This window comes from Larimichthys crocea, chromosome X, assembly GCF_000972845.2.
Source record: "Larimichthys crocea isolate SSNF chromosome X, L_crocea_2.0, whole genome shotgun sequence".
Lineage (NCBI taxonomy): Eukaryota > Metazoa > Chordata > Actinopteri > Sciaenidae > Larimichthys > Larimichthys crocea.
In genome coordinates this window covers 24146642-24160007 of record NC_040020.1, presented here as the reverse complement: position 1 = coordinate 24160007, position 13366 = coordinate 24146642, and the positions used below count along the sequence as shown (strand labels likewise).

The 13366-nt window shown below is 40.3% G+C and overlaps 1 protein-coding gene across 1 annotated transcript; it reads right to left on the bottom strand.

The window, feature by feature from the left end:
• Positions 1–693: 693 nt before the first annotated feature.
• Positions 694–11435, bottom strand: akap8l (A kinase (PRKA) anchor protein 8-like). The gene is made up of 13 exons (XM_019276400.2): positions 11224–11435; positions 9668–9706; positions 8018–8267; positions 5319–5922; positions 4613–4727; positions 4453–4502; positions 4042–4072; positions 3784–3889; positions 3392–3533; positions 2931–3036; positions 2715–2845; positions 2283–2378; positions 694–2009 (listed from the first exon to the last, which is right to left on the bottom strand). Exons 1-13 carry the CDS (start codon positions 11246–11248, stop codon positions 1545–1547), a joined length of 2160 nt encoding a protein of 719 aa, XP_019131945.2. The 5' UTR covers positions 11249–11435; the 3' UTR covers positions 694–1544.
• Positions 11436–13366: the final 1931 nt, after the last annotated feature.

Here is a 13366-nt window from a genome sequence, read left to right as displayed (position 1 = left end):
GAATAAGATGATGTATAATCCCAAATAGTGGATATTCATAAAATAAAGCAAAATCAGCCATTTAATTATCAGTAATCAGCTACAAAATACATTTATGTTATTATTGAATCTTTTCATGAATCTATTATTGCATCTTAGGGCGTTGAACAGGGTAACTTCTGTAAATGTAATGTTCTTTATCTTATTGATTTGATAAGTGAGGTATTTATGAGGCCACAGCCAGTATTCCTGTCATGGCTTATTTCCGAGGAATTTGTGTCAGTAGGTGGTAACACACGAGCTGTTTCTAAAATAAAATATTATGGAAAATTAATCATGTTTTTGATACTTGTGTTTGGGGTGTCTATGGAGTTGGTACGCCGCCTTGTGGTCACCGTTTGTGTTAAATCCAAGAAAGCTGTCATGAATAGATATTTAACAGCTACATCAGTATGTGTTGCAACTCCTCAAGCTCCTTCACCTTTGATGTAAATACATGCCATCAGCACCAACTGTGAGCTGAAAGTTTATCTCTTTCGACAATACAGAATTTCTTGTTGAATATTGAGGTAGTGCCTACATTTTTCATTCAGCTGAGCTCTGAACATTTATTTTGGATGCCGATGATGGTCAGTCAAGCTTACAGTTTGAACTCTTCTTACATTAACTTGTTAATAAGTTAAAATTTTCAATACAAAAACAGTGAAACAATGATTTACTCAACAAATTTATTTCTTATTTCAGTGAAACAAGATTGTTTGTTAAATGACTGATGAATTCTGAATATCCATACTTATTCAACAGACAGTAGACATTATCTCAGTCATCCCAGCTGTAGAATAAAAAAAAAAAACGCACACTCGGTTCTAGATGTTACCAAAAGGTTGGAAAATCATCCATTTACCATCAACACTGGCAATAGACAGAATGCTATGGCATTAGGTAACCGATGAGGAATAAAGTACACAATGTCAAAATCTCTCCACTTTACAATACTCAACATTTCTTAAAGGATTCTGAACAAATTAATCTAAACCAAAACAACAACAACAAAAAAATTTGAACAAAAGGCACAAGAAAAAGTATCAAGAGGAATAGTTTGACATTTTTAAATAATATACTTATTTGCCATTTTGCAGACTTTCAAATGAGAAGATTGATACCACTCAGGTCTATGTTAAGAATGGAGCTGGAGCAGGGAAGTGATTCACTTGGCATTAAGACTACAAACGGGGAGAACACTGGTCTGGCTCTCTCCATCATCACCTCCAAAGACAGTTTGTAGACAAACATAAGAGGTTCAGTTAAGACAGACTATCTTTTCATAATTTCCTCATTTAATTCTCGGCAAGATAGCGAAAAAGAGTATCTTAAAGAATGTAAACCTTTCCTTAAACAAAAATTTTAAAAATTAAATTATATAAACAATAAAAATGGTGGATGGTGGGAGCAGGTTTATATATTTCTTACGCCTGACAATGAAATTTGTTTAATTGGACTGTGTGGGGTCAATGACTGGTCCGGACAGATGTTAAGGATGAGAAGTCACGCACAGGGTGCAAAAGTCATTCATCATTTTTATCCTCCTCCTCCTCGACCTCTGCTGCCTCTACTCCTTCCTCCTCCTCCTCTTCCAGCTCACCCTGTAATCCCTCTTCACTGATCTCATCGCGGACCACATATCCCTCCTCCTCCTCCTCCTCTCCAACTTCAAAACCCTCCTCCTCTTCCTCCTCCAGGTTCCTCCGAGCTTCCTCTCCCTCCATTCCTAGCTCCTCCTCCATCTTTTCCTCCTCCTCCGCTGCTGCTGCTGCTGCTTCATCTGCTGCTGCAGCTTCTGTTGCCGCTACCACATCACCCTCAACCGCCTCTTGGCCAGGCTCTCCTTCAGCCGCCGCCTCGTCCTTGACTGTTGTCGTGTCTGTCTGGCCGTCTGCTGTCTCACTGGTCATCTCTAGCTCAGACACGTCCATCACCATGGAGTCCTCTGGATCCTGGTCGTCTTGGTTACCAGAGAACGGGTTTTCACCCTGACGACAAAAGAATATTTTCATGAGTACAACTTAAGTGGTTAAGAGCACAGAAGTCAAACTTGTGAAAGTCATAAAACTAGTGAGCGGTGTATACTAGTTTCACTTGCACTGTGGTTAAAAATGTGCAATTACACTGTGACCCTAAACCCATGTCTTCATTTCTATTTACAAAGCAGATAGCACTAGTAAATTAAGCACAATTGTTTTATATTTTTAATACCATGCATTCTTTTTTCCAGCCCATGCACAGATACATGACACTGTTCATACCTTGAGGTAGCTCTCCAGCTTCTTGCCAATGAGTTTGTGGTTAAGGATGCTACGAGCAACTGACAGGCTAGCCCTCTTGGATTGCTCCATCATACCCTTGAGAGAGAAAGAGAGATAGAGTACAGCCCCATGTTATGCATAGGACAGAGTGCAACAGAGTTCATTCGAACACCACTACACAGAGTAGTGAGCAGTGGATTGAAGAAAAACTGTTAATTAATGTTCAAGTAATGTTGTGAAACACAAGTTCAGTTTCTTCTGGCAACAGCATGAAATTATAAATGTGAGTCAATAATGACCCATTGCGTTTGTTTACGCCCGCTTTATCAGAATTAAAAACAACATTAGCTTGTACCAAACATAATAAAATATTTACATGAAAAAAAAGCTTTTTTTTTTTTCCCCAGATGATTTTGGGGTAATGTGCCATACCTTCCGGTTGTAGTTATGGTCAGGAGACTTGATGTGTTTCTGTATCAGGTGGGGCTGCATGGGAATGAAAAGGTCACATGCTGCACAATGGGCAGCTTCCACCTTCCTCATGAAGTGCTCCATACCGAGATCTATACAGACGTGAGTAATAATTGCAATGAGTGAACTTCAATATTTTTTTTCCTAAATCTTAGACAACTGTAAACTGCTGCTTACCCCTGGTGAGGTCCTGCTCTTTGTACACCTGGCAGATGGTAGCACTGTGGTTTTCCAACTGGTCAACCCTCTGCTCTGTCTTCTTGAACTTGTTCTGCAAATACTCCTACAAAAACAAAAACAAAGTTTTTATTAGTTTATATTTCATGCAAGAGATTTTTCATCAGTGAGCCTGATGAGCGCTATTGTTTCATGCTATCTTGTAATGAAAACTCTCTTTGTGAAAATATTTCTGTTAAGACTGGACAATATTGTTAAAAAAAAAAAAAAAAAAACAGAAAACCAAATGACCCTAAACTAGTTTATCAGATTTGTCATGGAAATACAAATACTTATTTGTGTGTCCAAAAGCAAATGACTGACAATTAGTGCGAATGTGCGATTTGGGATGACACGAATCCCTTCATACATCTACTGCATGTTAGAGTGTCTAAGTGTGATGTTTGACAAACTTCAGTCACCTGTAGGAAGTCTGTCGTGGGTTTGGACAGTTGGCCGGAAAGGAACTTGAAGTGGTCTTTGTGAAAGCGACTCTCAAGATGAGTTTCCATTTCCTCCTTGTAGAACGAACGGAACTTACACACAGAGCATGCAAACATCACCCTGGGTAGAAAAAAAAAAGGTTCATCAAAAAAAGGCACAGGGTGATCGACAGTCTGAATAGAAATGATCTAAATCACGTATCATGCAGAGCCCTGTGAGCTCAGAGCTCAGTGATTGCAACAAAACGGATGTAGTGATGTACAGTGAAAACAAAGACAAACTAATATCAGAAACAATGAGAAAGAAAGCAAAGAAGAGGGACAAATGAAGGTGAAGTTGAATATCTAGGATATATGTTATGTCCTCTCACCTTTCCAGGAAACCCCTCCTCTTCCTCATTTTTGGGTGCTTGTCCTGACCTTGGGATGGGGTCTGTTTGCCCTGTGGACTTTTCTTCTCCTCCTGTTTGGGTGAAGCTAAAAATCACATGAGCGGGTGTTAGATATGGCAACATTTCCATGGTAGGGGTAATAGTTCTTGACAAGTAGCTGATGTAGACCAGCAAAACATGAAAGGAGTAAAAAGTAGGGAGTAAAGAAATCTAAAGAGAAACTGTAGGTGAGCTCACCTTTATCCCCATCTGCAGCAGGTTTTGTCTCCTGTGAAGAAAAGTAAGTATCCCATTACTTACTTTATTCAGAAAAAAGTACTGCACAGGTTATTTATTTTTTCCATACAGATATAAAATTGTTAGCACCTCTACACCAAATAAGATGAACAGTGTGTTTATTCGAGCTTTATTTGTCTCCGCATGAGCCAGTGAGTCTTTTACGCAACAAACCTGTTGCAGCAACAAACATAATCCCTTCATTTGCATTCCTGTTTAAATAAGTGATTAATTACATTTGAAGATGTAATGTTCAATCAATTCAAGTGGTTTATTCATCAAAGAAGCCTTGATATAGCACTATAATGCACATTTAAAACTTTATAGGCGACTATTTACAGGTCAAAAAAGAAACAAGCTCAATCTACTCACATCAGCTGCAGTCTTTGATTCGCTGTCGTCACCGTTTTTCTCTGCTTGCTCTATGGAAACAAAGAACATCAACGTCAGGCCAAGACTGACACAGAAATGTGGTCTGCTAAGTAATGATTTGTTTTTCATTTTGAGTATATCAAGAACCCGTTTGAAGTACCTTGGGTAGCTTCTGACCCTGCACCCTCTGTCTTGTTCATCTTTGACTCTGGCTCATCGGCTGCAGTGAGTGTTTGCTTTCTCTTCTTCTGGACATCTCGCTGTGGTTTCACCTGCTACAATCAACAAAATCAATTTGCACTCACAAATATTTTGTCTGACAAAAACACATGGACAATGCAACCAGAACTTATTATCAAGACACCAGTGAACTCTATGAACTCTATAACCAATGACTTAATGCGTGTTAAAGCCAATTAACCTTTAGATTTTATGTCTTCTTTTTCTGGGCATCAATACTGTTAGCCATATCGTTAAGACTACCCGGTACTGGGGCAAAAGACAAAAAAAGAAAATTTAAAAAATCAAAATAAAATCCAAAAAGTGAAACCATTCAACACCCCGACAGGTAAACAAGACAAAGAACTGGGCAGGGAGATTTGTCACTTGCCTTTACTATAAAAAAGGGAAGTTCCGTGAGGCATTTCTGACCACATTAAATAAGGGCTGGGCGGAGTTAGAGGGGCAAGTGATGTGCCAAATGTGTCAGGGATGATTTGTGACGAAATGCTTAACATGGCTCATAGCAGGCACTACCACTTTAGGCTGACTTGCCAGTTGGTTGAGAATACAAAAAGGAGGGAATCAGAAAGGGCTTAACTTTTGCCCAGTGTCTGAGGAGGTCTTATTTGGCTGGAGGTACTTACTTTGTTGAGGGGTCTCTTGCGGCCTCGCTGGCGGCCAGCCCGTGGGCCCCCTCCAAAATGCCTCCCAGGAAAGTCGTGAGGCCCTTGAATGGAACCCTGATGGAAGCCCCCACTCTCAGGGTACATGCGGTTGGACAGGAGTGATGGGAGCTTGCCTCTACCACCTCCTGGAGAGTGGCCACGGTGGGACTGGCCACCACTGCCACTTCCTTGCCCACCTCCGCCTAATGGAGTGGGGTCGGACCTGCGGCTTCCAAACCCTCCTCCAGCTCCTCGACCCCCGGCACTTCCACCCCTTCTGGGGGAACGTCGGCCTGCTCCAGCCCATCCTCCACCTCCAGAACCTCCTCCCTGGCCACTGCTGAAGGACTCCCTCATATTCTGTCGCATTTTAGCGACTCCATAGGAAGAGGAGGGGCTGTCAAAGCCTCCTCCTCCCCCTAGCCCAATTCCCCCTCCGAAGCCCGAGCCTCCTCGCTGACCCAACAGCATGTTGTCCCCACGGCCATCGCCATAACCATAGCTACTGCCGCCAGATCTGTAGAGATCTCGGGAGGAGGTGAGACCGGAGGTGCGCGAGTCGAATGACTCGTACTGGTCATACCTGCGGGAGGGAGGAGAGGGTTGATAGAGAAGAGCAGAGAGCAGGGGAGGCAGGGAGGGCAGTCAGGTTTGGATTTCTCCACCTGTTTTTTCCTTCTCCTCCACGGTCTCGCTTTCTCCATTTGTTTTCTTGTCACTCCCAGCTTTATTTCAGAAACCACATTAGATCAGAAAGTGATGATCCAAAAACAAGTTAACACTCCGCTTGTGGTCTTTTATAATACAGTAATGATTTTTCTCTTACTAAGTTTACAGAATCTCATCCAGCCACATTCTCTAATCCTGCAGATTAGGGGAAATGCAGTTCCTTAGGCTGTGAAACCTTGAACAGACATAAGCATGGTCCATCAGAACCAGTGATGTCTTGAGACAGGTGCAAGAAGTGAAACATCCTGGGAAGTGACTGGATTATGGGGGGGAGGGTGAAACATTAATTGGGCCTTTTTTAGTGAGCGTTTCTTTTGAAGATTTTGCAGGCAGCCATCAATTAACAGTTCGGCTTGAAAAGTAATATCAAGCTAACACCTGTAAACTCATCTCTCTTGCGTAACCTAAAGCCAGAACACAGGGTTAGGTCACATGGAGGATGAGAGAAACGTGTGTGTGAACAAATAAAAACAAAGTAAAGACAAAGGCAATGTTCGAGGGGTGCTGGGTAAAGATGGACTGGATGTGCAAGGATGTCAATCTGTTACAAATGGAAAAGTTGGTGTATAGTTGCACCTCCAATGAGTGGCCATGCATTTTCATGACATCGTAGGTTTTGAAGAATCACAACAACAATTTTGTTCCCAGCAAATCAGACAAACCACAGCATAGCAAATGGGGAGCAATCAAAGCTTCCTCAGATGCTGAGGCATTCAAATGCAGCCTGTGAGCGACTCACTCCCTTTTCATCCCAAACAGGGCTTGAGGCATACACATTTTCACCAAGGCTGAGTGTTAGGTGTAAGTAAATGACACACCAGGCTAAGACAGCCAAATTTACTCTAACAACCTGACCAGTCTAGAACAAACAACTAAGTTTCCAACCACATTGGCATGGTCTTTGTTTTTTAAACGTTTGCATATGTTTTACTACTCTACTCCTGGGCCCAAACTAGGTAAAGACCTGTTTGACTTTTAAATTACCAATCGCATTAGAAAGCCTAAGCATCTTTTCATATCACAGCAAAATGTGAATCAATACATTTACTGAGATACTCTTTCAGATTCATCTAAAAAACATTTAACTGGTTGGATATTGTCCAGGCATGACGCAACATTCGGAGACAATGTTCTCAACCAAACGCATGCCACAATGAAATGTTATTTACATGTTTTAAATAGGGATGCACCGAATCGAAAATTTTCAGCCTAAACCGAATAAAAATTAAATGGTTGGCCCAACACCGAAACCGAATATGAAATGCAGTTGTTAAATTTTTCACAATTTTTTTACTTTTGCATAAATAACCTAGAATAAATTTGTAGGCATGACTTTTCAAAGAAAGTAAATGTTTATTTAATATCCTTCGAATTTCCAGTTAGTATAATTATTATTTCATTTATATTGTTAGAAAGCCCATGTTGTTTTAATGACTGTTAATTTGTTCTTGAAAGAAATGCTATTTAGTTTTATTATATTTCCGGTGAATTTCCATTTTTCCCACGTTCATGACTGCATCATAGTCATTCCGACGGTCATTGAACGCACCTCATGTGTGGGACGCCGTAATGTAGAGAGTACATAGCTTCGCTAAAGAGCAGTGTATGATGTATTTCTTGCCTGTGTTTTTCCTATATCCTGCATCGTGGGTTTATTGTGTGTGAATGAGAAAAGAATCAGCAACCCTGGCCAGATCACCACACACGTTGTTTCATTGCATCAATTGCGTCACGCCACTATTTGGCCTTACTATTCGGCCACTTCACCGAAAGCCGAATGTATCATTTTTGCAATATTCGGCCGAATACTTTCGGTTGCCGAATATTCGGTGCATCCCTAGTTTTAAACATGGCACATGTAATCCTCGCACTGGCATGGATGTGTGGTAGAGACATCTGAGTGATGAAGACAGTATGCAACAGAAAAAAAGGGGAGGAAAAGTTATTACCTGTCACCCCGAGACCCTTTCAAACCCCCCTCCAACTGAGTGAGCATGTCCAGGCGTTGGTTAATCTTGGCAATCACTGCATCCGCATGTGTGCCTGTGGATGAGAGAAGGGATGCTCCCGAGAGACCTCTCTTCATGTGGTGGCCTCCTCCTCCTCCTCCTCCTCCGCCTCCTCCGCCTCCTCCATAGCCCCCGAGCCCAGACATTGAGTCCTTATAACCTCCCCCATACAGGTCAAAGCCACCAGAACCTAATACAGTGAGGAATTAAAACATGTTATGATCACCATCACCACCCTTACTATACAAATATATCAACGGTGAAACCACTTCTCATTTATTCAAAATCTGGCTGATGTAGAATTGATTTCCACTAGTTAAGTTAATGAAATGTTTATCTACACATTAATGCTGTAATGTGAAACATTACAGAAATATTATCTGGACGATTGGCCATGTGAGTAACTCAACTGAACAGTGCATGAAAATTAGAGTTGTTGCGATACCAAAATGAGTAACCACGATACTATCACGGTTCCGTATTATCGCGATACTGCGGCCTTTTTTAAATATTATTATTATTTTTATGAACTGCAATGCATTTGAACAGATTATAAATACCTATTAATTTCTTAGAATGTTATTTGGTGCATGATAAACATAATACTGGTGAAGTAAGAAACAACGAGTTTGGTTTTTTGAGCAAAATTAGTGGTGCCACTGATGACGACGCGGCAGCCAATCAGCTAACAGATGGGCGGACCCAGGGTGCGGAAACAGCCTATCATATCCCCGGATGTCACCAGTAACAGGCAAACAGCCAATCATTCAGCAGCTGTGTAGTTGGCACCGCAGGGTAGCGTGGGTCGTGGTTATCGTGCAACTCTACTGAAGATCATCCTGCTTCAGAGTAAAGCTGCATTCAGACAGGATTAGGTGCTGCAACGCAATGCTGCAGGGTTGTGCAGAAGTGTGGGAGGTCAGGGGTGGCTGCTGGTGGTGTGTCTACGTAATTAACGTAACCACTGTGAAACGATCAGGAAATAACTTTTTATTTTGCTCATTGACCTGCTTTATCAAGATTGGTTTACTTGCTCACTCTCACCGACTGTCTCGCCAAACCAAAGCTTGCTTTCTCTCTCTCAAACCACGGGGAACAAAACAAATTAAACCTTTTTGTATCACTATTTTGCAGCGTGACTTGCAAGCCAGACACAGACTAACAAATAAAAGCCGGTAGAGTATTAGAGTTCAGTCCATGAATCCACCTGGATAGCCTCAACTTTCAGGCGGTCTCTGGAGGAAGTGACTGATCTGAGCATGAGTGGCTGTGTTTTTCCAAAAATCGAATCAGGCTCAACTTCTCTGCCAGAGTAAGCTGCATTTTCTTGGTGGATGCCCTTGCGACCCACACCGCCTCAGCCCGGATGGACGACCCCCAGTCAAATAAATGGAAAAAACGTTTTTTCGCTGCAGCGCCACATCCTGTCTGAATGTGGCCTAAGAAGGTTTCATCCATCCCATCTTAGATTACACATACAATATCAAAAGTCCATTAATATTAGTCAATATCACCATCCCCAGTTTAATTAAATACTTGCAACAGTGAATATGATGTAGTTATCTATATAATGTTAACTCATTTCCTCACCTCTGCTGCCTGACCCTCCACCTCCCCAACTGGAGTAACCTACAGAAACAGAGAGTGCATTAATACAGGCAGACTGAAAAGATAAGAGGGCTGATATTCAAATTATTCAAAACAGCCAACACATTACTATATTAAGCAAAACACACTGGCAAAGCCTGCTTTTCTTTAATGTTATACTTTTGCGACTGTGGTGGAGAGGAGGACGCTGAAATAAACTGTTATCCATCATGGACAATGAGCAGCATCCTCTCCACCACACAGTGGACAGACAGCGGAGCAGCTTCTCCCACAGGCTGCTACAGCTCCGCTGTCGAAGGGACAGATACAGGAAATCTTTCCTGCCACATGCCATCACATTGTATGATAACAGCTAAAAACTCAGGTCATAATCTACAGTCACTGTCTTACTTTGCACCAAATCAACACGGCCAATTTGCTGTATATACTCGTGTACAATATATTTAATTTACTATTATATTATGTATAGTTTGTTCTTTATATTTTTATTCTTATGTTGTCTATTGTCACTGTGTGTAATGCTGCTGCTGCACTGTAATTTCCCAGCTTGGGATAAATAAAGTATATCTATCTATCTATCTATCTATTAGAATCATTTTATTAATCCTTGCAGGGAAATTGTTTTTGTTACAGCAGCTCCCAAACAGTAAGTGAGATAGTAAGTGATAGCAAGAAAACAAAACTTTAACACTATACACCTATACAATATCCTATTTTAACACTATATACACATGTATAAATAACAGTTAAATAAAAGCGGTGACAGTAAAATAAAAAACAGTGAACTATGCAATATGTAAAGTCTTTGTGAGACTGTACTGAGAATACACTGATTGTTTAAAGTGCAGTATGCATGTGAGGAAGATTTCACTTATGTATCGCACAAGCCAGTTCAAAAGCTACTGGACTTGACTTGCAGTGTAGGGAGGAGTTGCTTTTTGTTGGAGTTTATCAGGAAAATGAGCTTTCTGTTTTACTGGCTTCTCATGGGAAACTCACAAGTCTGTTTGTGGCGCCAATGTCAGTAAACAAACTTTAAAAAGTTTAAAAGAAGCATTTCAGTCGAGGCGGCCATTTTATTAACTACGCTTTTTAAAGTCGTGTTATTGCCACGCTGACTCCATTTTATCGGAATTGACCGGCCGACTTTAGCTCAGCCTTCAACAATAGCTGTAACAATGGGCCTCGCCACAGGCTATGTTAGCGCATTAGCAAATAAAGAGGCTAATCTAGCTATATTTCGTTATATTGGCTAACGGGCCTTGCATGCAGCTAAAGCATTTTTACACTTGCCCTGACATTAATTTATGATAACTAGAGGATAATATCGCTTGGCAGTTGGCTAACACTTCTTTGTTTGAAGCTACAGTCGGCTATGGGTTGATTGCTGTTGCTAAACATCTGACAAAGTAACAAAGCATGTGGCTAACCGGGAGCCTAATTAATAACGATTGCCATGGTGATAGCTACGTATCTGCACCACACGTAAAGATATATATAAAGTCAGAGCGATGCTTAAAACCCAGTGTTATATTTACCAGAACCGTAGCCTCTGCTGTCCATTGTATATTTTAGTGCGCTGCTCCTTCAAACAATACCCAGACGAAACAAGCTGCGATAGCTCCAGCGGCTGTTAGCTACGCCTTGAAGCCGAGTATCGCTCTCACTGCGCGGCGGAACCAACGGGTCGACTCGGCCTCGACCGGACACGACGAAAATCACGCGACCACTAAGGCGTGGTTACGTCACACGTTTTGTGACGTTTATTCTGTGATCGCTAATTTTAGTAGCACGTTTTGGAAAGAGCTTGAGAACTTTATATTGTGTATAACAAAACATAAACTTATTATATTACTTATTTACCTACTTATTTTGAATGCAAAGAAAAGAAACTATGTATTATTGTCAACTTTTATATTTTATTAGGGCAATTTTACATCCATAAATGTAAATTTCAAGATTCATCACTATCATTTAAGCTATTTTTGATTGAAGTTGATTATTATTTTAAGTCTCTTAAGTTAATTACTAATAAAAAAAAAAGTCTATCTATAATAAAGATTCATTCAGATATTTTCAACCTGTCACAACAGTTATAACTGGAATTTTATTTATATGTAAGATTACAAAGTCTGTCACATCTAAGTTTTATTTCTGACTTTTTTATTTTTATTTAAATTACTGCCCAAAATGTAGACTTTTTTTTAATTTATTTAACTAATATGATACTGGTATTCTGCCTGTGTGCATGTTTGTGAAAATCCATAATATTTTTGTTTTATTTTTTTTCAGATGATAACAGAATAGTACAGTTAGCGGTTTAGTTTCACAGATGTTGCAGGTTTAGCAGCAGAATCTCAACTGTACCACATCCAAATCATTATACTGTTTATCAATGGCACCAGAGGCTTGTGATCTGTGAAAAGGAGAATCTGTCCCCACCAGGTACTTTTGAAAATTGCTGCTTGATGTTTGATAAATAAGCTGCTATGGCAAGGTTATGTTGTTTTGTGTAGTTGTCATACTAGACATTGAGACATTAAGACATAGACAGGTTATCTTGTCTTGGTTTTACCAGACAGAATAGTGACCCCATGTGTGCCTACATTGAAATGACATCTTAACTCCTAAATATCAAGGCTGCAAATTTCAAACGGCTTTATTCTGTATTCTCAACAATGTTGAAGCACATTGTTAATTCTTTATTTTTTGGTGTCTACGAACTCCCGAGGGGAAGATCTGGCTTTTTAGCTGACCAGCTACAGTCTAACACTAACTGTGTCTGTCTGTTTGGTGCTGATCACATCGTGCACAGTGGGTTTGTAGAACTTGAAGAATGGTGAGCGTTATCCAAAACATTCAAGTGGCATTAAAGCTTATGTAACTTAAAACAATAAGCTAAAAACTCACTATAAAATTACTGATGAAAGTAGAGAAATCTGAAGCTGTACGTCGTCATCGTGGTGAGGTTGGTCTGTGTGGTTAAAAAAATGCTTGAGAAGAGGAAGCTGTAGTGTAACCTCAGTGACCCATTAATATTCTGCTCAAATGGAGAAATGCCTCTGCTTTTGTTCAAATTAGCTATTGGTTAATCTAATAAAATAAACTAATACAAATTTTTATTAGATCAGATTGTCAGTTTCAAGTCAGATGTTATCATTTACATTCTGCCTTTAGAGCCATGTCAGAGGTCATAAACAAGTCTCGTAGCTTGAAATGATGACTTGACTAAATGTCCAGTTTGACTCATCAAATAAAGTTTCTTGTAAACGTTGCTTGGTTGTTACTCATGATAACTCATGGTGGACTCAAAGTTGTGAATTCCCACTTAAAAACACTAGAGGGAGACATTTGCACTCTTAGACTAGAGCAGAGCCAAATCCATCTGAATCAAGTTATACTGCTACATCTTTATATTTTTTGAATCTGGTGGCCTGTCACTACATATGTGACACTAATTGAACACCACCTCTAGGCACACACCTTATAAACATCCTGATTATATGCACACAGAACACACATCCACCCTTTTTATGGTGTTATGTATTTATTTATTCTTTAGACCTCTTACTTTTCCTTTCCACCAAATGGAATTCATGTTGTACTCCTCATGCCTTCTTGTTTTTGTCGTTTGTCTTACTTTGTGCAATGTCTTTTGACAGTTTATGCGCTCCTGTACGT